The following is a 24,545-nucleotide window of genomic DNA, read 5'->3' on the forward strand; positions in this document are numbered from 1 at the left end:
AGGTTGAACTCTGGGCTCACACTGCAGTGATGGATGTCACAGACAGACCCTAGTGGAAAGTAAACACCATGACATGGTTCCCTCTTCTCAGGTAACCGACCTGCGTGTGTCTTCATTTTTAAAGAGGGGATCTCTGTGAGTGCATGCATACATGCATATGTGTGTTTGTCAGAGACTAGTAAGAGCATAGGACTACATCATGAACTTGCGTGGGAATTTTTCAGACCACGTCGCAACCTCAGAGACCCCTGTGCCCTTTAACCCCGTCCCCTGGCCCCCCACATCAGAAACCGGAATGCTGGGAAGTAAAGCCCAGAACTTTACGGCCGGCTGTAACAGGAGCGGAATCTTCCAGACATCGCTGTTTGGGAACCTGTCACTCAGCGGGACCTCCAGCGAGGAGGCGGGGCTTGCCGCTTCCCTGCACTGTGTTTCCGAGGGAAGCGGCGAGGGCGTGGTTCAGAAGAACTGGGCGGCGCTGCTCATCCTGGCCGTGGTGGTCGTCACGGTAACGGGGAACATCCTGGTGATCATGGCCGTCAGTCTGGAGAAGAAGCTACAGAACGCCACCAACTACTTCCTGATGTCACTGGCTGTGGCAGACATGTTACTGGGCCTCCTGGTTATGCCTGTCTCCATGGTGACCATACTCTATGGTGAGTGAAATGTTACAACTAAGTGTACTGAATACTTTTATTGATAGTTTTAGTGATAGCTGGTTTGGTTTACATTATTTAGATGATAAGCGTATGACGTAAGGGATGTTTACAGTGTTGCCATGGCGGCCGTGTTTAAGGAGCTGAAGTTTTTTCGTTCACTGTTATGTAATTCAGATGTGGTTGTGGTGGTTTTATGTTAATAATTTAATGGGTTTTATTGCCAGCACTTGCAACGCTGAAATCGTTCCAGTTTCCTGTTTTCGTAATGTTGGAATGCTTTAACTTTACTTATGCTGAATTTGCGTGCTGGCGGTATCAAGTTTGATTTTTATGGGTTGTTAAAATAAAAAAAGAAAAAATTCCCCCCAAATTTTGACTTCAGACACATTAACTCAATAGATCATAAGAAATTCCATCACCCCACTGGCCTACCTCATCATCAGATCATTAAAACTTTATCAGAGAAGATCATCAAACCCTTAGCACCAGTACATTCACCATCAGTATTAAACATGTTCTGTCTTTACAATACGAATAGAATTAAAAAAACCCCACTTTAGATTAGATAAATATAGATCAGTAAAAAGCATTAATTTAGCATGTATGATTATTGGATGAATTCATAAGTTAAAGACATAGGTCATAGAATTCTTTGTATGGATGCAGTTCAGTTAGTTATTGATGTCAGTGTAATGTAGTAAGCCAATGATTCACTGAGCTGTGTGTTGTACAGAGCAAGAAATGGACTGAGTCTCCAATGAATTAGAGTAAAATGAAAGCACAGGCATTTGGGAGTTCTGCGTAAGGTTTTAAAACAATGGAAGTGACTCCAAAACGTATGTAGAGTAACTCAGAGTTTCAGATTAAAACTTCCATTCAGTCCACTTTTGTAGCATTCACAGTTATGGCCATTTAAGGTTTTGGGGTTTTTTTTTTTTTGTTTTTTCTTTTTTGCTTTTCGGAGGGTTCAGATCTGTGGGGCACCCTATGGCTTCTTACTCCTGATCTACCATGTAGATGATCCATCTGCTATTCAGATATTAGCCTTTTCCATTACAGACTCTCTGGGCAAACATTTTTCAAAAGATTTTTAATGTTTGGGTTCAGTATTGATTAGAATCTGCACTAGCCATATTTTTTTGCTTTTTTTGTGAGTCATTTTTCCTTCAAGAGTTTTTTCAAGAAGAGTTTGAATAGGTTATTTTTCCTTTTTGAATAGTTTCTGTATGATGGCTTTCAATGAAATATGATTTCTTTCTCTCCATCTGACTCCTGCTCATAGCTGTGATATATTGCTTTTGCCACGTCTACCTCTGTCCTTATGCAGATGAAATCATATACTCTACACAGACACACACACACACACACATACGCACACACAGACACACACACACACACACACACACATATAATGGTGATGTTTATAAAAGTGATGTCTTTTTGCAATTTTCTGAGGTTCTGAACAGGTCCAGTGTCTCAGTATCTGTGTGTGTCTAAGTATTTGCCGCTACAAACGGCATAGATAAAGATTTTGAAACTTTGAAAGTAGTGGAACAAACCAAATTTGAGGTATTTTCAGCTATGGCGTACATGTTCTTTTAACAGTTCACGGACCCGCACGCTCCTCAAATGCCACTCAGTGCCGTGCAACAAAACGCAAGCACGCGACACTTAAATGCCTCCATACTGCCTCGCACTTTGAGGAGGAGCAATGGAGTCAAATACACAAATACATAACGGTTATCTTACGAGTGTGTTAGGCAATATTAGTCGTGTATTTTTAATTGTCTGGTTGTGCTTTACTAGGAGAGTAGGCTGGCTCTGTGATTTATATATATCCTTATACTGTTTTACTAGAACCGTTACAATATTTGCGATCCTATTTAGAAGTCTTGTGGCGGTGTTGCGGTAATATTTAAGAGCGCGTATTTCAAAAGTGGAGACGCGTGTTATGTCATTATTTCAGTGCGTTTTACGAGGTCCAGACACACAGTGCCACAGTGATATTATTCAGTCTGCCACAGTGGTATGAATCAAATTTGCGGCTGTAACTTTTTTTTTTTATGTGAGTTACATTTATGCCGCGATATTAAACGAGTGAGCGGTACTTCTCATGTGCTGTCTAGACACCGAAGCTGCGGAGGCTCTATTTGAATGTGCCTCAGTAACAAAGATATCATTAAAACATTATTATGACTGAGAGTGATCTCAAATGAGCTTATTTGACGAAATTAAACGGGCTACTTATGAAGTAAAGGCGATGTTTAAACGGGTTACTGGCCGTTTATTATATATGTCGTTGCATTTTTATATTGATTATATGTCCTTTCGACTGAAACAGTACATGAGTGTGTTATTGTGATTCAGACTCAGTACATAAATGAGTGGCTTTGGAGAATTTTTTAGTGTTATGGTATTGGGCAGTGCTGTAATTTTGACATAGGCTAATATTTAAACATGTTTCTGTAGCATTGTCGTACTAATGAGGAATGTGTGATTTTGATAAAAACAGCTTCGTCGTTGCAAGTTAGAGAGATTGGGAGTGTGTGAAGCATCTCTGTGTGTCTCTCTTCGTTCAAACTGTTTTCTTATTTCCTCCATCCTGTAAAACCCAGCTCTCATGGCTGAGGTTAATTCGTGTTCAAACTCTATTCAAGGAATTAACCGAAGTTCCTAGACTGAAAAATATCCCTGCAAAAACTGATTGACAGTTGAGAGCTAATAAAGTGAATTATTGTTCATTAGTTAAATTGACAACTGACCACAAGTTTTCCCCCTGCACCGTAACTCTTCCCCTACACGCCCTGTAAAAAGTCTCTTTAATGGTCAGCTCAGTTCACACAGATCCAAACATGTTCTGTGCTTTGTTATATTTTCTCTCTCTTTTCAGTGGGTAATATTCGTCACCCTGTGTGTTGTTTTCATCTGTCTGTCTGTGTGTGTGTGTGTGTGTGTGTGTGTGTGTGTGTAGCTGCTGTATGTGAAAATGTCATGTGTCAGTGTTTTTTACTGCAGCCCTATTAAAGCTATTTTTCATTAGCGTCAGAGCCAAGGAGTGATAAATAGATTTAACAACAATTTTGTGTGTGTGTGTGTGTGTGTGTGTGTGTGTGTGTGTGTGTTTGTGTTTGTGCTTGTGCATGTACATGCGTGTCAGCATGTACCCATTTGTGCGTGTGTGTGTGTGTTAGTATGTATCTGAGTGTGTGTATTAATCATATGTGTGTCTACATGCTTGTATTAAAATATGTTGGCCCGCACGCTTTATTAGGGTGTGTGTGTATATGTGTGTATGTATGTGTGTATGTGTGTTCGTGTGTATGTGTGTGTGTGTGTGTGTGTGAGAGAGAGAGAGAGAGAGAGAGAGAGAGAGAGAGAGAGAGAACGCCTTCTGCAGCCAATTTATGCAGTTTGCATTAACAGGCAGACAAAAGACCTCATTAAAAACAATGATGATGATGGAAAATTTTGGGACTGCTTGTAATTACAGTCACATGTCTGCGCTCTGGACGGACACCACTAAAATTCACTAGACGCAGGGGAGAGTTTGACATGTCCTCTGAAGTCCTCTGTCAGGAAACAGACAGACTTTTGTCCTCTTCACTGGCCGTGGAGACTTCAGCTGTTTCCAAGATACTCTCAAGAGGAAGCAGTGATTTATTGTGAATCTTAAACATTACCCATAAAAGTGCAGGTAGGTTTTCACGAGACAATGACTTATACAAGACCTGGGGATAGATCAAGCCCTCACAGACTGAAATGCATCAGCTTACACAGCAGAGAGAGAACACTGGTGTTCATTACGCCCTGTGTTTGTGGGTTTTACTGAGAAGAGAAGAGAAGAGAAGAGAAGAGAAGAGAAGAGAAGAGAAGAGAAGAGACATAATCAGAGTTGTGGGAGGAGACCAAGAACTGAGTAGGAACTCGTAGCATCGCATCCTAGAGCTAAAAATAGTTGTAATCTCTTAGGCTTGCGATGAATTTGGAGAGCATGGCTTTGTCGTACGCAGACATAGGCCAAGTCTGTGCTTGACAAAATTTCGGCTCAATTTTCCGAGTCGTGAGCAGAGAAAGACCAACACCTGTTCCGCTCTCTCTTCCTTTTTTTTTTTTTTTTTTTTTTTTTTGTGTGTAATCTCTCCTGCACTCTCTCTCCCTTTTCACTGTGTAGTTTGTTGTTGCTTTTTCTTCCAGTTTCCATTGCTCTAATTCATCTTCTCTTACCTTTCTTTCTCTCTCTTTCCTTGATATTTCTCTTCTCCTGAGTCTGTCCCTCTGGAAACAGATGGTTTTGTGCGTTTTGGAGGCGAAAAGGAAGATAGAGCAAAAAAGAATGAGCCGTGCTAAACAGACGAAGAATGACATTGCAGAGGTCTTTTGCTCTTTGTAAGAAAAACAAAAAAATATTTCCACAATGCAGTTGTCTCTGTCTGTGTCTCTCTCTCTAACACACACACACACACACACACACACACACACACACACAGATATACAGGAATACAGGAAAGAGACAAAGTGGGGCGAAACAGGAAAAGACAGTGGGAACACATTTTTTCGCTCTTGCTGAGGTCTCTCCAGAGCATAAGTCAGACAAACAGAGCGTTAGGAACAGCCTGTGGAGTAAAATATGCAATAAAACTCCTTACGGTTACCTTGGCACCAACGAGTTTGATATGTATTACCATGGCAATAAGGGACTTTAGAATATGTGTGTCCTCCAGGTTGTCGTGGTGATGGTGAGCCTTGGTGTGAAGACACTGTGAGACGGCTGAAGGAGTTGCTACACTCTGGTGGAGTGTTTCATTGATTCCACTAGGAGCCAATGCCACACTGAGAGTCAATAAAAGGCCTCTATTCAAACCCATTCAATCGTGTTCACCTGGTCACAACACATGTACAACACACGTACATATACAGACGGTTTTGGATTTGCCATGTCTTTTGAGATGAGTGAGGTAAGCGTATGCTTCCTTCCTCTTAGAGAACTGAACTCTGTCCCTGCATGTTCTCTCATGCCGTAGGTAGGTTGGTCAAGTGGCAGGGCATGCTCAGAGGAGATCACTATTCCCGCATGGTCACCAGGAGCTGGATGGACAGGAACTTTGTCATTACTGAACACGGATGAACAGTGAGGGACAGGAGCTTTGTCATCACTGAACACGGATGAGCAGTGAGGGACAGGAGCTTTGTCATCACTGAACACAGATGAGCAGTGAGAGACAGGAGCCTTGTCATCACTGAACACAGATGAGCAGTGAGGGACAGGAGAGCTTTATCTTTACTGAACACAGATGAGCAGTAAGAGACAGGAGAGCTTTGTCATCACTGAACACAGATAAGCAGTGAGGGACATGAGCTTTGTCATCACTGAACACAGATGAGCAGTGAAGGACAGGAGAGCTTTGTCATCACTGAACACAGATGAGCAGTGCAGAGAGATTGACCCTGTGTGACAATAAACGCCTGAGAGAACAGAGCTAGATATGTTCTGTCGACCAGAGACAGCGAGGGTGGCACAGCTGGCATCGAACTGGCAATCCCAGACATTAGAGGAATGCAGACACTCCGAGACGGTGTCTACCAACCATTTTCTGTCGTTACCATGTTTTCTAAACTTACCCATCTGGTTCATGCACTTTGTCGGTTCATGCATCCGTTCGTATGTACACCTATCTCTCCATCCATCCATTCATTCATGACTATAAGCACCTTTTATTACAGACGTTTGCGTCTTTGACGTGTTTCCATGGAAACAGGCCGAAGGAACGGGTTCTCCCGTGAATTTGAACGCAGCAGGTGAATTGATTTGCTGTAAGTCATCATAATCTCCAAGAGTCTGACCGTTTATTTTCAACGACCCCCCTTATTCACAACACAACAAGTCAGACACAGTTACACAGTCAAACCGCCTCCTTTTACCCCACAAAACCCAACAACACAACACAACACAACACAACACAAAAAAAGTCTTTTCACTCCTGAATTAGACTGTTAAATTTACAAATTTAGGGGCAAAGGGAGAGTGAGAGAAAGTGAGAGAGAGAGATGGAAAGAGAGTGAGTGAGAGAAAGAGAAAGAGAGAGAGAGGCAGAGAGAGAGTTGTCAGCTTGGTGATTAGCCTGTTGGATCCAGGCCTGTTTTAATGAAGCAGAAGATGGGTTCAGGAGAGTTCAAAGAAAAGAGGGCAGCTGCCAGGAGGCCAAAGTACTATAATTACAATAATGAAATTCCAATACCCCTCCCTTCTAACCATCACCACCTCCACATAATCTGTCAAAGAACTGTGTGTGTGTGTGTGTGTGTGTGTGTGTGCCCCTCCCAGAAATACAGGGATAAACACATAAGCACATACACACCTATAAAAACACATAACAGAAGATCTGACTTGACTTGCAGGAGACAAAGAGTGACATTAAAGAGATGGACACCAGTCTAACTAGTCCAAACTGTCTAAACACTTAGACACCACTTCTGGCCAATGGGCAGAGCCTTGTTTGTCTGACTCACACACTAAAAGCCTTCTTCTTTCATCGAATTTCAAACCTTAAGCAGGAGTGCTTTGAAAGAAGTCCACTTTCATTGATTAGCGCGCTTTGAAAGCTTCACTATGGCTGTTCAGTTTTTACATAACTGAAGTGGTCTGTGTCCAATGAGCATCATATTTTTAGCTGCTCTGTTCTCTCAGTAAATCAATGGTAGCTAAGTGTCTTCATTTTACATCAGTTTTTCTTTTTAGCTTGTTTTTTTTTTTCTGTTCCTCTTCTTTTAAGAAACTTGGCTTTTTCTTCATCTTCTCGTTTCAGATTAATATATATATACAATACAGGACTGTTCACATTACGTTGACTTTAGCCTTGAGGCTAATCTTAACACATGGCTAATGCTAGTCCAGAGCCACCTTCATTGACACTGAGGTAAAGTATTGCCCTGAGCGGGTTCAAGTGTATTTCTTGAAGCATTAGGCTAACTACATCCCACAAACAAACAGGTGACAAATGTTTTACCTTTTATCTATCCATAACACTACCCTCTAGTACTCTTTTCAGCTAAGCTAACAAAGTGAACTCGATCTTACTTTGTGTAATCGTCATGACAGAGTATCACAGTGCAGCATGCAACACTATTACAGATGCTAAAAGCGAAGTATTACGGAACAACAAACATCTTTTCTCACAGGCTGTGCTATAGTTGATTCCTGAGATTAACCCTGAAGAGCTGACACTAATCCTGCTGCAGGGTAGAGCTTTCTAGCCTGGGGCTCAAGTTGCCGTTAGCACACGCACACACACACACACACACACGCAAAAAGAGCAAATATGATTTCTTTTTTTTTTTGTAGCCCTGGGCTAAAAACTTTTTAAGCTCAGGGCTAAGATGCAGTGTGAGCAGCTGTTCCGTTAGTATCTTCATTTTAAATACAGAAAATTAAAGCTGAATGTCCATTAAGGTGTAATACCTCTATTATTACCACTCTATTACATTGTTTAGTGTTATTTATATGTTTTTTTTTTTTACTGATCCTGTTTATGGAAACAGTGCTAGAGGCAAATATTTCTCTGTCACAGTTGAACTCCTTCTTTGGTTTTGTGCAATGGTAAACCAGTTTGAGATCAATCCCAGTGACAAGAAACAGGTCTAGCGTCCACCCCATTTCCACATCAATCACGTTTTTTTTCTTCTTTTGTTATGAGGTATTGTAGGTTGCACAAAACTTGTGGCGTACTAGCACTTTTGAAAGGTCACAAAAGGCGGTGATGCACACCCCTCCTAACTAACGGGGAAATTTAAGTGTATGTCGCTTTTGGATCCTATCGTTGTGCATGTAAAGCTGATGGTTGAAAATGCAATGTGAAACTGCATGTGTACTTAACTGCCGCAATACATAGCCAGCTAGTCTTTCATAAGATAAATAACTGCTAGCATCATAACAGTGGCAAGATGACCTTATTTCTTTCCATTCAAGTTTTGGTGGCGTTACAGCTTTCTTAAGGTCTCTTGGCTGTTGCTGCGGTGTTAACGGTAATGAATGAGATGCAGTTTAACCAATGTTTATGGCATGATAGCGTACACAACCGTCCATTGGGGGCGTGCGAGAGGGCGGGACCTAAAGAAAAAGGTCAAAGTCAATGCAAACGCACACACAACGAATGGCGACTGTGGAAAGCAAAGGCCAAATCCCCGGACTTTTTTGGCGATTTAGAAAATCCCGGCCGGACGCAGTTTTTAGGTCCGAAAAAGAGGACATGTCCGGGAAAAAGAGGACGTATGCTCATCCTAAGTACCAGTCAAGGTTAGAAAGCATAAGCAATCTCAAAGCAGTATGCAGATTAGAAAGCATATGGAGGAACATGACCAGGCGGCATGCCGAACATATTTAAAATCGCTCAGTAATGTGTGACTAGTTACTGTAGCTAACACAGAGGTGATGCTAAAACAGATCTGCTCTGCTGTTTCTTAATGAGCAGGGATTAGTCATCTGATAATTAGCCTGTCCCAAGCGTGCACGCAATTAGCTTCACTGTCTGAAGGACTTTGGCTTTCTGTCTGTCAGTTTCTCTCTGTCCTTCAGTGTCTTTCCCTCAATCCATCACACACACACACACACACACACACACACACACACACACACACACACACACACTCTTGAAGAGTACAATTTTGACTGACTGACTTTTAATAAACTGCACTATGGTTTCTCAGTGGCTGGAGTCCTTCACTCTACTGATTCCCAAATGCACAAAGGCAATTGAAAGATCTCTCACAAATTCCTAACAAAAATGGACCTGCTATCTATGAATCCTATTCTTTTCCTAATGCAGGAAAAAAAAAATGTAGTAGACACTCATTAGTTACCAGGTTGACATTTGGATTGAATTTTAACATGGTATATATAATACTGAGGATTTTGCCACATCACCTCTTAACACATGGCATAAAATATGAAAGTTGAATCTGGAACATATTTTTTTAATTTTGTGCTGCAGTCAGCACACACGCACACACAAAAAAGCTTGAGTGCATGGAATCCTTTACAGTGGTTAACTAACTGATTTAGATATTACAGTGGTTAACTTACTGCTTTAGTTATTACAGTGGTTAACTAACTGTTTTAGTTATTACAGTGGTTAACTTACTGCTTTAGTTATTACAGTGGTTAACTAACTGCTTTAGTTATTACAGTAGTTAACTAACTGATTTAGTTATTACAGTGGTTAACTAACTGTTTTAGTTATTACAGTGGTTAACTAACTGTTTTAGTTATTACAGTGGTTAACTTACTGCTTTAGTTATTACAGTGGTTAACTAACTGTTTTAGTTATTACAGTGGTTAACTTACTGATTTAGTTATTACAGTGGTTAACTTACTGCTTTAGTTATTACAGTGGTTAACTAACTGCTTTAGTTATTACAGTGGTTAACTTACTGCTTTAGTTATTACAGTGGTTAACTAACTGTTTTAGTTATTACAGTGGTTAACTTACTGATTTAGTTATTACAGTGGTTAACTTACTGCTTTAGTTATTACAGTGGTTAACTTACTGCTTTAGTTATTACAGTGGTTAACTAACTGATTTAGTTATTACAGTGGTTAACTAACTGATTTAGTTATTACAGTAGTTAACTAACTGATTTAGTTATTACAGTGGTTAACTAACTGTTTTAGTTATTACAGTGGTTAACTAACTGTTTTAGTTATTACAGTGGTTAACTAACTGTTTTAGTTATTACAGTGGTTAACTTACTGATTTAGTTATTACAGTGGTTAACTAACTGATTTAGTTATTACAGTGGTTAACTTACTGCTTTAGTTATTACAGTGGTTAACTAACTGTTTTAGTTATTACAGTGGTTAACTTACTGCTTTAGTTATTACAGTGGTTAACTAACTGTTTTAGTTATTACAGTGGTTAACTAACTGATTTAGTTATTACAGTGGTTAACTAACTGTTTTAGTTATTACAGTGGTTAACTAACTGCTTTAGTTATTACAGTGGTTAACTAACTGCTTTAGTTATTACAGTGGTTAACTTACTGCTTTAGTTATTACAGTGGTTAACTAACTGATTTAGTTACTACAGTGGTTAACTAACTGCTTTAGTTATTACAGTGGTTAACTTACTGCTTTAGTTATTACAGTGGTTAACTAACTGTTTTAGTTATTACAGTGGTTAACTTACTGCTTTAGTTATTACAGTGGTTAACTTACTGCTTTAGTTATTACAGTGGTTAACTAACTGATTTAGTTATTACAGTGGTTAACTAACTGTTTTAGTTATTACAGTGGTTAACTAACTGCTTTAGTTATTACAGTGGTTAACTAACTGCTTTAGTTATTACAGTGGTTAACTAACTGCTTTAGTTATTACAGTGGTTAACTTACTGTTTTAGTTATTACAGTGGTTAACTAACTGATTTAGTTATTACAGTGGTTAACTTACTGCTTTAGTTATTACAGTGGTTAACTAACTGCTTTAGTTATTACAGTGGTTAACTAACTGTTTTAGTTATTACAGTGGTTAACTAACTGATTTAGTTATTACAGTGGTTAACTTACTGCTTTAGTTATTACAGTGGTTAACTTACTGCTTTAGTTATTACAGTGGTTAACTAACTGATTTAGTTACTACAGTGGTTAACTAACTGCTTTAGTTATTACAGTGGTTAACTTACTGCTTTAGTTATTACAGTGGTTAACTAACTGTTTTAGTTATTACAGTGGTTAACTAACTGTTTTAGTTATTACAGTGGTTAACTTACTGTTTTAGTTATTACAGTGGTTAACTAACTGTTTTAGTTATTACAGTGGTTAACTAACTGTTTTAGTTATTACAGTGGTTAACTTACTGTTTTAGTTATTACAGTGGTTAACTAACTGTTTTAGTTATTACAGTGGCCTTCAGCAAGCGTACAATACTGATGGCAAGATGCACGTATGACTGGAACATGACTAAATGAAATAAATGAGAGGGAGAAATAAACAAACAAACAGAAACACAAACACTCAGTGTGTTCTGCACTGTACACTGGACCTCATTAGTTTTTCATCAGAACCATCAGGGTCTTGTTCAACACAGGATGTCACATCTGGACTTGTGTTCCGCTACACCCCCTTTTGGGACCATTCATATTTACCCCAAATTCAATAATAACCTCATTTTTCTTTATGTCATTAGAGACTGAGTGACATGTGTATTGTTTTGAAATGATTATTTACATGTGCGCTGTTGAGTCACTTACATGAGAATGTTTGTTGGCAAATGAGGTAAAATAACTGAAATTTGTTTGAAAAGTTTGTTTTCCTATCGATGTTTGTGTCGTTCTTACAGCATTACTTAAACTTTGTTTCTGCATAAAAAAAGGTTCCCAAAGGTTGGGTTTTCCATGAAATTAATGATAAATGACTAACTGATTTGTTTGAAAAATGTTACATTTTGGCTCTGCTGTCTGTTTTAATCATAGTCATTCGACCATTACAATTGTATTCAAGTAGATTTAGCAACCCAATCTTGCTGAGACCACTTTACTGAATTGTGAATGTTTCTTTTTCTGTTGCCATGGTTCCACAGTGGTTACGGTGTGAATCGTGCCTGTTGTTGGTGGTGATTCGGAAACACACCCATCCTTTCGTTTTCTCAGCATCCTCTTCCGTCTTGTTTTTATCTGAAGTACTCATTTACGCCACTGTCACATAATGACCTAACTCCAAAAGCAGATACGAAATCACATTCTCCCCAATTAACACACACACACACAGACACATACACACTGCATTTCAGAACCTTTAAGATCACAGAGAAAGAGCGTTCTACTAAAATGCTAAAACAAAACAAAACAAAACAAAAAAACCCCCACACATCCCAGGTCCATGTTACTGTTACTAGCAAGCAGCCAAGCAGGTTCCTCTGCTTGTTCTCAAACTGAATGTACTGCTCTGTGTGAAGTAGTAACTCAGTTTGTGATGTTGTGCGCATACATAGGGAGGGTTTGTGTGTGTGTGTGTGTGTGTGTGTGTGTGTGTGTGTGTGTAGGTGTGTTTATCTGTGGGTGCGTGTATGTGTGTTTTGCATTTTAGTAGTTTGAAGAGTAACATTATTGACATCTGACACATTTTCTTTGTCCATTTTCATCTGCTCTCTGCAGTGCTCGGCAGACAAAAGTCATTTGCTGTCTATCACGGATTGTCAGTTTGAAAGTTAAATGGTGTATTTGAGTGATTCACAGTCCATCACAGGGATATGAGATGGACAAGGCGTATACAGAGAAAAAAAAAATAACCCAAGGCAGATTTTTTCTCAGCAGGGCAAATACTGAACCAATTTTTAAAAGTGCTGTGCAGGGTATTGCTGGGCTTCAGTGTTGATGTTAGAACATTTTTCAGCCTCTCTCTCTCTCTCTCTCTCGCTCTCTCTTTCTCTCTCTCTCTCTCTGTTTTTGGAAGAGTACACTCAGTGGTAAATACACGTCTGAAATGAACGCACAGACAGTGAAATATAGACTTGCTTGAATTAAATCTCTTTGTGTTTGCTTCCAGATTTCAGATTGATATTCATCTGCACCAATACACACACACACACACACGAAGACAGAAAGAGAGAGAGATAAAAACTGTTTTATCTCATGCAATCTCTCTCTCTCTCTCTCTTTCACACACACACAGTTGTCATTGCGTTTTCTCTGCCTTGCTGTGATGACACTGTGAACCTAACTCTCCTGTCTCTCTGATGACTTTCCTTTAAACGGCCATTTTCTGCCTCACTGCCCAGAGCTGAAGACTAAAGCCTTTTATTTTTTTTTCTTTTTCTCTCTCTTTTTTTCCCCAGAGAGAAAGAATGGATGGAGGAGAGAAGTTTTAACCGAGCAGTGTGTGATGTTATTGTGTCTGTAAGAGTTTCGTTCAAAAGGGATTTAGTGAACTTTTGTGTACACACACACACACACACACACACACACACACACTTGCAGCATCAGGGCATCCTGCAGCCTTAGTTGAGCTAGTGGAGAGGATTAGGCCTTTAATCACTGCCAAATATGCTGAGTGTGTCTGTGAGAGTGCTAAAAAAGGATTCATAAACCCGTGTTTGTGTGTGTGTGTGTGTGTGCATGTTTGCGCGTGCGCGTGTGTGTGTTTGTCTATGTGTGTGTGTGTGTGTTCGCGCGTGTGTGTGTTTATAGTAGTAGGAGTCGTTGTGAAGTGTATTTGTTTTCAGTGATAGGCGCTTCTGTGTGTGTGAGTGAACACTAGATAAATTTGTGTGTGTGTGCGTGTGTGTTTATAGTATGAGTTGTTGAGAAGTGTGTGTGTTTATAGTGAGAGGTGCTTCTGTGAGTGTGAGTGGAAACTACATAAATTTGTGTGTACGTGTGTAGTATGAGTGTCATTAAAGAATATTTGTCTGTGTGTGGGTAAAACCTGTATAATCATGGGTGTGTGGTTTTTTTGTGTATGGTATGAATGTTATTAAGGAGTAATTTTACGTGTATAAATGTGTGTGTGTGTGTGTGTGTGCACCTGTATGTCTGTGTGTGTGTGTGTGTGCGCGTGTCTTTGTGTGTTGTTAAACTCCAAGCACCGTTTTTTTCCTGCAGGTTACTCTTGGCCATTGCCCTCTGACCTGTGCCCTGTGTGGATCTACCTGGACGTCCTGTTGTCCACGGCCTCCATCATGCACCTGTGTGCCATCTCTCTGGATCGCTACATCGCCATCCGAAACCCCATCCTTTACAGCCGCTCCAACTCCCGCACCAAAGCCCGTGCCAAGATCACCGCAGTCTGGACCATCTCAGCAGGTAAACGCCCTCTGCTGAAGGCCGAGGCATGAACCTCTTCATAACACGACCCCAGTTACACCAGCACTGTAGTGATGGAGCCTCCGCTCTGACGTCCACAACTCTTAAATGTTTCATACGCATAGATCACACAATGAAATATAACATTTATATAAAACTTCGACGTGACACCGTTTAGTGATGCGTTGCTCTCTCTGTCACTGTAATTTCATTTCTGTCTCATGACAGAAGTATATAATCCTGCTCCTAAAGGATATAAATATTCCAATTATCCGTGTTGTTGCGCAACCTCAGTGTAAATCCACATCATGAAAAACATGTAGGAAACAAGCTTTCAGGTGTCTTCATGGCCAAACGACTGGACTCTATGGGTCACACAAGAGGCAGAAATGTTTTTCTTCTCTGTCCATTTAAGCTGTAATTTAACCAGTATCTGCCCTAAATCCATTAAGAACCAGTTTAAGTTGTTAACAGGGGGCGGGAGGTGACAGGGATAACCTTGCTGCATCACCCTCCAGTAAGGTTTTACTTTCAATATGCTCAAACTGGTTTTATCCAGTAAGACTACAGTGGAGACACCTGGTTTGTTTGAAGTGTTTAACACAAATTTAACACACACACACACACACACACACACACATATATATATATATATATATATACATAAAACAACTCCTTTAGTTAGCTGTAAATATGGTGAGGTGTCCGCAGGCAGCGGGACATCTGACAGATGACTGGTCAGTGGGTTGAAAAACAGACGGAAAACAGGAACATTGTGTGAGAGCTCGCCCAGTGCATGGAGAGAGGGCTGACTGAGAGGCATGTAATGGTTGGCAGGTTTATTTTTGAAGTGTAGTAGTGTGGGCTGTTGGCTGCTCTTGTTTTTTTCTGGGCACACACAACAGGGCAGGGAGAGAGAAACTGTTTGTGAACTCTTTCATAATAAAGTCTAACCCTGTATTATTATTGGACTTGAATTGAGAGCTGACCTAATAACTGTCCTATTAATAGATAAGGAGAATCCCATTAAATAAAAGTCCCAACAATAGATAAAGAGAATCAGTTTAAACAAATTACACTCCAAAATAGAAAACTTTTTCTGTATCTTCATTGAGCATGTTGACACAACATTCATTTCCTCGATCCAGTCTTTGTTCCAGCATACACAGCCGGTTCTGGGTCACGCTATGACATTATGAGAGGGGTACAGTCAGGACCTTTGACAAAGCCGTTCTGAAACACAAAAACCGCCTTCTGATCCAGCTGTTCAGCGGTGGATTAACTGCCGTGTTTTTAGGGTCTTTGACCCGTTTTTGTGAGGAGTTTCACCTCACAGATGCTTACCATGACCTTCCCAAGCATGACGCCCAAAGTGATCGCTCCCTCAAGCCATCTGAGAGCTCCGCTTCCAAAGCAGCCCTGCACCACGCTATCCCTTTCACCCTGCTGGGATGAGTTTTTTCCCTTAATAATAATAATAATAATAATAATAATAATAATAATAATAATCATCTGTTTTGTTCTTTTCACGTTGTTGCACTGCTCTCCTCTTAAACCGTCCACTTGGCGTTCCTTTGGAATTCCTTCGGGAACGTCCAGGACATTTTTGGCGAGCTGGAGACACGTGAGCAGCCCTCTTCGTTTTGGAGAGCAGTGAAGCAGTGACTTCCCTCTCACCATCCATCCACACACACACCATCCTTATCCTGTGTGGTCCTCATAAACACTGGCGTCAGCCAAGGCCAGAGGGACCTGCAGGATACTCTTCACTGAGGGGTGGGGGGGGGGGGGGGGGGTGTTTTTTGGACCTTCCCAGTGTGTTTGACACCTTGCTTTTGGGGTGGTGTCTTTCATTTCCCTGTCTGACCGGCCGAGGCCCAAAATGCTTAGAAATGGATTTGTGACCTTTTCCTGTCCCCGTGGTGACTGATTAAATGTTTTTTTTCTGGGTTTTCCCAGAATCTGAGTGTGTCTCACTTCCTACAAACCCATGTCCCAAAGAGCGGCCTCACACACTGAGATTCAAAATACGTGGTTGATAAAGACATGAAAAAAATTAGGTTCAGAACATATTTGTGATGAAAAAAAAAAGAAATTGTAGGAACAGTTATCATGCAGATGGGAAGATTAACTTCCATGACGACTGATAAATGTTTGCTTATTAACATGCTGTAAATAGTACATAATAGAAGTGTGGTTGATATGGGTAACTGATATTCCTTGCCAGCTGACAACCGCAATCTGGCTTTGGAGTTTTCATAATTCTAAAGCATATATAACTATGCAACATGCATCACAAATCAACAAATTATAATTATAAACCTTCATTTACGCTGAAATAAACTGACTGAAATAAACTTGCTGTAAAAAAAAGAGAAACAACTTCTATTGCTGTCATTATCTTTCAAAGGCTGTCTGCCAATGAGGTTAATTTCTCAGAAAATGTAAAAGTCAGAGCACATATTGACAAAAAAGAAAGTCAGTTGTATATGTGATGTGATTTGTGTGGGTGTGTGTGTGAGTGTGTGTGTGTGTGAGTGAGTGTGTGTGTGTGTGTGTGTGTGTGTGTACTGGAGTACTTAGGGGCTTCTTGAGAAACTGGTAAACAGCCATGCAGATAAACTCACAAAACTACATTTTGCCATTTTGATTGTGGGAAAGAGAGAGGGAGAGAGAGAGAGAGAGAGAGAGAGAGAGGGAGAGAGAGAGAAATGGGGAAATAGGGAAATAGTGGAAGGGTGAAAGAGGAGTAGAGGGAGAAATTTTTGCCAACAGTGGGGCTTGATAAAAAATTTGGAAAAAGGAGGTCAAGAGAGAGAACAAGGCCATGAGAACAGGGACAAACATGACAGACAGAGAGAGAGAGAGGGGGGGGGGGGGGGAGACAGAGAGAGAGAGAAAGAGAGAGAGAGAGAGACAGAGAGAGAGTCTGAAGGAAAAAAAAAGCCAAATAAGAGAGGCGTGGCAGGAATATTCTGTAGCTTTAATATTACAGAGTGAGACCAATCACTGAACAACCAAGAGGCCATAACTGTGGCCGGCTGATATCCCACTGATTATGTCTCCACCAAGAAAGAGAACAGATTGTGCGTTAAATGTGTAGTCCGTGGAGAGAGAGAGAGAGAGAGAGAGAGAGAGAGAGAAAGAGAGACAGAGAGAGAGAGAGAGAGACAGAGAGAGAGAGAGAGAGAGAGAAAGAGAGACAGAGAGAGAGAGAGAGACAGAGAGAGAGAGAGAGAGAGAGAGACAGAAAGAGAGAGAGACAGAGAGAGAGAGAGAGACAGAGAGACAGAGAGAGAGAGGGGGCACGGTCAGCAGACATAATGAGTGTGAATGTCTGAGTGATGTGGTGTGGGTTCATGTTTGTGAGTCAGTGAGTGGGCACCTATATAAAGAGGAAATGAGGCGGGTAAAATAAAATCACAAAAATAATTCCAGTCTGATTCTAACGGGTCAGAAATCAGTCTTGGCGCTGAACACTTGGTCTCGTTATAACAGCGCCGGCTTATAGAATCCTCCAGACAATTCATAACTTCGATTTCAGTTTTGAAATCTGTTTGTATTCTCCTGTGTGTAAGGCTCTTGAAAACATCAAATTATCTTTGTGAACCAAAAGAGTAAACAACGGAAGGAATCTATCAAACCCCATAAAAGAATAAATTAATAATTAAAACAGAAAAAAAAAATTAGCCCCTTCCCAGCCCCCCGTCACACGAACTCACGACCCAGCGGTGTTGACAGACACAACGCAGATACTCTCTCAGCGACAAAAAAGGTTTAAAAAAACTAACAAACAGACAGACAATAAATAAATAAATAAAACCAAAGTGTTTGCTGCTACAGGACAACATCTTTAGAAATTAAACTACTAATTGTTCCAAATGACACCATTAATAAAAGTATTTCCATCGTATTGTTTACTTTAAGATGGACTGGCGACCTGTCCTGGGTGTTTCCCCACCTTTCGCCCTATGAGCGCTGGGATAGGCTCCAGCACCCCCCGCGACCCTAATCAGGATAAGCGGCTTAGATAATGAGTGAGTGAGAGTGTTTACTTTAAGAAAAAAGACGTTAATAATTATTTCACAAAGTAATGTGTTAAAACATCAGTATGTACGAGTATGTACACCGCTGAATGTCTGAACGCGCATTTGTCTCCTGAGAGAAGCACTGGTCATGAGTTCTTAATAGCTGAAGAAGGGTCCAGTCAGAAGCTTCATGCTGTTCTGAATGATTCCTATAGAAGCTGTCTGTTTTTTTTTCAGTACGGTTCTGATGAGTTCACGCTAAGACAGCTTTAGGATTTACAAAACACAACAATCAAACGGCAATCAAAGAAAGCATCGTCTCTACAGCCAACAGCGGAGGAATAAACAGCCGTGAACGCTGTACCTACTTGTCCAAAAATTTTCATGAACCTCAAAGGGTTCACCGGTATTGGAAATTTTAATGGCATAGCACAAAGTCCCTCTCCAATTCTTTTTTTTTTTCTCTCTCCAATCTCTTTCACCGCTTTTTTCAAGAAATGTCTGCCGTACAAACATGACATCAGTAAGTTTCTGCCTGACTGAGTCAAATATTACTGCCCTACTGCAGCGGTCTCTTTTCGCCTTTACATTTAATGTACTGACTTTTAATGTCATCTAGGTTGAATGGAGGGACAGTAACCAGCTGAGTTTGAACATTTCCACTCTCTTCATTATGACTTGGAAATTTCAGCTTTTATTTTATTGCCTTGAGCTAGCAAAAGTTCCCGATCCGAAAACGACCTCTGCGTGCCCTACGTCTTTGTTATGTCTCCGACCTGGTCGCGGAAAATTCGTGCATCTGAGCAGAGCGACTCTACGTGATCTTTGTTCGTCTCTTGATGGATGGCGAAATCGTTCTGTTCTTCTCAGAAAGCGGAGCTGTTCTGTAAACTGACCCGTCTGCATGGATGTTGAATCCGATGAGTCACTCACTCCTGGGGTGAGGAGTCTTCTGAGGAGAGAGAGAGACAGAGAGAGAGAGAGAGAGAGAGAGAGAGAGAGAGAGAACTAGACAAAGAGAAGATGGGGGATCTGGCTCACACAAAATTTCACACGTCTTGTGAATCATGAGCGGCTCTCAGACTCATTGATGTCTGTAGAGACATGATTGGCCCTGTTTTGGGTATAATAACAGTAATCGTCACGTACGGAGCACCTAATCACGCCCCTCTCTCTGTCTGTCCTCTCCTCTGTAAACAGAGGAGTGAAAGACAGAGGATATTACACAATGCTGAGGCTGAGGAGATCCAATAAGCTCTGGAAAATAGTTCTGCTTTCCAACCAATTAGGCCCAGTGTTCCCAGTGGCGGTTACAGTAGGGGAGAGAATGACGTTAGTGTCCCTTAGTGTTACCATAACTTTAACAAGTGTCTGATTAGAATGGAAAAAATACATGCGCCATTCTTGCTTTTGCTCCTATGGGAAACTGGTTTATAATGTGCTTTTGTCCCGAAGCCAGGGTTTTTTTTATTTCTTTATTGGAGATTGTTCAGTCATTTTCTCTGGTTCTCACTGACTTTTTCTGTTAGAACTACATCTCCCAGAGAGCTTCAGTGAAGCCCCCTCAATTGGTCCAGAGAGACAACACTTCGAAATGTGTTGTGGACAGACATGGTGGACAGAGCTAGAAGTGTCTTTAAATGAGTTATTTCCTACACTTGCGACCCAAATCAAAATGTCTTCCCGTCTGAGGGTTTTAAAAAGCAAGAATCACAGAAAATGATCCCTTTTTAACCCTTTTCTTATTTAGTATTTTTTCACAGCAGTTGTCCTGCTCTCCCTCTCTCTCTGTAATCACTCATCTACTTATACATTGAGTAGAAGTGGATCGGCGGCAGACGCAGAAAATTCTTTTGCCTCTGCTTAATCAAGCCCATTCAGTTAGAGCGGTGAACATGAGAGCAGGCACAAACACAGGCGTACTCTCGGCAAACTCTAAGAACAGGGACAACATCTCTCTAACCTCGTCAGCGGCATAAAGCTAACACGCTCTGAACTCCGAAAATATCTGGACCAACAGGGGCTACCACACAGGAATGGACCATTCGTATTCAGGCGATATTCACTGAGTGGAGTATCAGTATAGGAATATTTGGGCTTTTGTTGGGGACACAATTTAGCTGCTGTTAATCAATACCAAAGAAGGAGTGATTATTCGGACATGCGGAAAAAAGATCGGACGCCTGAGCGGCTCAGTTTGTTGATGTTTCACGGCACACGGTTGCCATAAAGAGGAGCTTTTTGGAACTTGCAGGAAAAAAAAAACAGTCGTTCAAGAGCATGTGATTCAAAGTCATGATATGAATACATTCATTTTTCAAGGTCACGATGTTAGAACATTATTTTTTTCCTGTAGACTTGCCATCACATGGAAACGGATCTGCCTGACTTTAAGCCAGAAGGTAGTAACAGAAACTGTGCCAGTCCAACACCTTATTAAAAGAATTTTAGATCGGTGTGGGTATTTTGGGAGCTGAAGGCTTTGGGCTATCTCAACAGTCACGGTGATCCAGAGGTACCTGCTATAGTGAGAACCAGCCTCACCAGATATTACTCAGTCAGGGCAAACATATCCACATTCATTTATTCAAATCGCTGTGGGCAAATCAGTCTCACGCTAAAGTTAGCATATTTGTGTCACTCCTGTATATCTGTGGAAGTTAAAAAAAACACTCCTTATAGCACTGCTTGGTTAGGAGTGTTTTATTGGAGGTTACTGAAAAATGGGCAGTCTAAAATTCCTAAAATCTCCCTCTGAAACTCCTAACCCTCCATCTGCTCCTATGAAGTTCCAGAATCTTCTACACTTGCCAAACTTCTGATACTGCGCAATCCCTCTTGGGGGAGGGGGGGGTGAAGATATGATGTCAATTCATAACTGTAAACAGTCACAGAAACCTGCAGATGAAACCAAAAACATCCATGTTGCTCAACAGCTGTTGCTACGCTCCGTGAAAAACTGCTCACCTCCATGATGCGCTCACGCTCTGTGTTTTTTCAGGCGGTTGCGTTCCTTCACTTCACCTCTTCTTCAGAGAGAAAAATAAGTGTGTCAACAGAAAAGGGAATTCTTGAAGATGTGCGGGAGAGAGAGCGAGAGAGACAGAGAGAGAGAAAGAGAGAGAGAGAGACCAAGAGAGAGAGAGGGGAAGGGAGACCTAAAAAGCCCTTATAGTTTCCTCGACTTCTGAATTCCTTTTGAAAGCCAACTTGCAGTGGTTTTTGTAGTTTCCTGTTTTGACACATTGCCGTGTGGAATCTGAAGAGAGGTGAGTCTTATCAGACCCAGCCAAGGCCTCCAGAACCCAGGCATCCTCAGAAGTACAGCCCATATCAGGCATCTCTACCTGGGGAGTTATCTCTACCCCCACTTTTAGCACCACCCCCTGGAGAGTCACTGGAAAAAAAAAAAAAAAAAAACCCGCCGATTTAGTGCCACCGTTGTGATCTGAGATTGCCTTTGCTCCCCGGTATTTGAGTAATCTGTTACTTCCTCACGGTTCCCCTTGGGCCCCTCAGATTTGCTGACGTGCTGAAGGTTATCTGGCAGATCCTCAAATTGTACGGGCCGCGGGAGCCTGCGTGGCAGTGCCTAACAGACCTTCCCTAGGAATCAAACGAATATTCAGACTTCAAAAACAAACCCACCTTCATGTCTAGGCTAACGCACACTCGTCCATTCAGGACTGTTGGTAAACATGTTTAAAGAGTCGCTTCACCGCAAAGAACAAAATGACTTTCTCTACAATGCGGTGCATCAGATATTTTTCATATCCTAAATATATTAACAAATGTTGGTGATTTTTGAACTGCACTGCAAGACTGCACTAATCTTAAGGTTCAGTATGCAATTGAACTGATAGCCACTCCATGTCTCACTGAAGAGATGAGCATCACATGGGTTACTTACCTGACCTGCAGGAGCTGGCTAACAGGTACAGCTCGAGTGATTAATGCTTCTGTCAAGCACGACTTGACTGATTAGAGAAGCAGTGACCCGTCCAAATTTATCCCACACTCTGAAAAAAACAACAAAAACAAAAATGCTGATGACAGAGTGCAGACTCGCAAAATATGAAGGAGCAAAACATCGCACCGTTTACCCAAAAGGCCCTTAACGCTGTGCAAACAGTCGTTACAGACAATCAGTAGAAGTGTCACTTCAGTTAAAAATCATACTTACATTCAAATATGCAGCTAGCACATCAGACCGGTGGATTACAAGAGTCTTACTTGTTACTCAGCCCTTTTTGGTCTTGCGTTTGTTTGTTTCCTCTTCCAGCCCATCTCTGAAGTATTTCAGAGGAATTTTAAAGTTAGCCTCCAAAACACAGCTGTGAAAAACTTATTCCATCATCTTTGGTGAATGGTGTGATGACATACAGCAGACACTGTATAAAGTACTACTTGTTACTAAATACACACTCCTTGGTATAGCCGAATAATCAAGCTCTGTTATTGAAATAAAGGAACAATCCATCTTTCTGAGATGTTTCATCTTGATAGTTTTACAAAAAAAGAAAAGGGAAAAAAAAACCAAAACAAGCAAAGCTGACATGTTTCATTTCAGGCTACTTTGAGGTTTTATTGGTAAAGATAATCCTGTACAATCCTTGCAGATTCACTTCAAAGAGTAAAATGCCCCCCCCCCCCCCCCCAAAAAAACCCAAACAAACAATCGAAAGACATTTGTCGTCTTTATAAAGCAGCCAAAACAGGCTCCCCACGAGGTTTTTTTTCCATCAGTAAGGAACTTCCCACTGGGCACACCAGACTTTTAGTATGAAAGATGCGATGCTAACTCTATTGAAAAAAACTTGACTGTTTATTATTATGCAGTGATGTGACTTATAAAGACCCTACAGATGCCCACGTTTGAGGGACTGTCCCTACTAAGCTCTCCCTCGGTCGGCTTCACAGTGAAAGGAGCAGAATGGGACAGTACACTGAGGGGTTACTCTCCCATTTCATGCAGTCACTCCTGATCGGTGACGTTGTTCCTTGCTGGAGCTGCGGTACCGAGGAGAAGTGTCTGGGTGCCGGAGTGCCGGAGAAGTTTTCGAGGGAATCCTCGACGCTTCTGTTATCCTCTGTCTCTCTCTTTTAGCCATGCTTCCATATCCAGGTCCTCTGAAGCGGCATATTTTTTTTCATCCAGATCTGCCTGCTTCAGACCCTCAAACTAATGAAAACTGGCAGCCTTGTCTGTCAGTCCTGAGGTCAATAATTGATCCGCCAGTGCAGCTAAGTATCTGCTGCCTGTCGTCCCTGAGTGTGCCAGCCTAACCAGAGGCTGCTGTCTTTTCACCTATGGGTACGTCTGGCTTAGTTTCTGTGCACGGAAGCTGTCTGCAGCACATTTTGTGTAAAACGCGCTAAAAACACGCTACTCACAAACTCGCTACTTGCCAACGCGCAGCAGTTATGAAAGCCTTACACACGTATGCAAGTTTGCGGACAATCCAAATGGATGTTGCCAGTCGGTGATTTGTTATTTTTTAACAGGTGGGAGAGGGTCACTGACACTACTCCATAGAGTATATAGAGGGATGGCAGGTTAACAAGGGGGATGCATTTTGGTCATTTTGCTAACAAGGGGGGGATGGCACCCCCCCCCATCCCCCTACAAATCGCCTACTGGATGTGGTGTCAAAAATGCACAAGCATAAACCAGGCTAACCTGCTTCCTCTGCCCAACTTCATGTCTGATTTAAGCCCCTCAGAAATGTCCCTAATGCACTCAAACACTCTTTGACCGTGTACTTACACAGCGATTGTACTTCGATAGATCCATATCACTTTGGTTCCCTTAAAACAGATTAATGATTCAAACCGTACACTATTAATGGCTAATGCTAGCCAGACGAAACTGGGCTCCCCTCCTCCCTCCTCTCTCTCTCTCTCTCTTAGCTCTCCCTCTCTCAAGGTTTTTCGGCGTTACAACTCCCAAAACGGAGTTTCTCTCTGTTACTGTTGCCTGAAGCACGCTCAGAGGAGGCCCCACTGTCAGGACCCCATAAAGCTGCCATGTGGAAACGCCTGCTGTAAAAAGCTGTGTACGAGTATAAGG

At 41.3% G+C, this 24,545-nt stretch overlaps 1 protein-coding gene across 1 annotated transcript in view; it reads left to right on the plus strand.

Moving 5' to 3' along the window:
• Positions 1-199: 199 nt before the first annotated feature.
• Positions 200-24,545, plus strand: part of htr2aa (5-hydroxytryptamine (serotonin) receptor 2A, genome duplicate a) — a 26,317-nt gene continuing 1,971 nt past the window's right edge. The window contains exons 1-2 of the mRNA XM_030786598.1: positions 200-656; positions 14,247-14,447. Of these exons, the coding sequence (XP_030642458.1) occupies positions 200-656; positions 14,247-14,447 (658 nt within the window). The remainder of the gene's footprint in view (positions 657-14,246; positions 14,448-24,545) is intronic.

Source organism: Chanos chanos, chromosome 10 (genome assembly GCF_902362185.1).
Source record: "Chanos chanos chromosome 10, fChaCha1.1, whole genome shotgun sequence".
Lineage (NCBI taxonomy): Eukaryota > Metazoa > Chordata > Actinopteri > Gonorynchiformes > Chanidae > Chanos > Chanos chanos.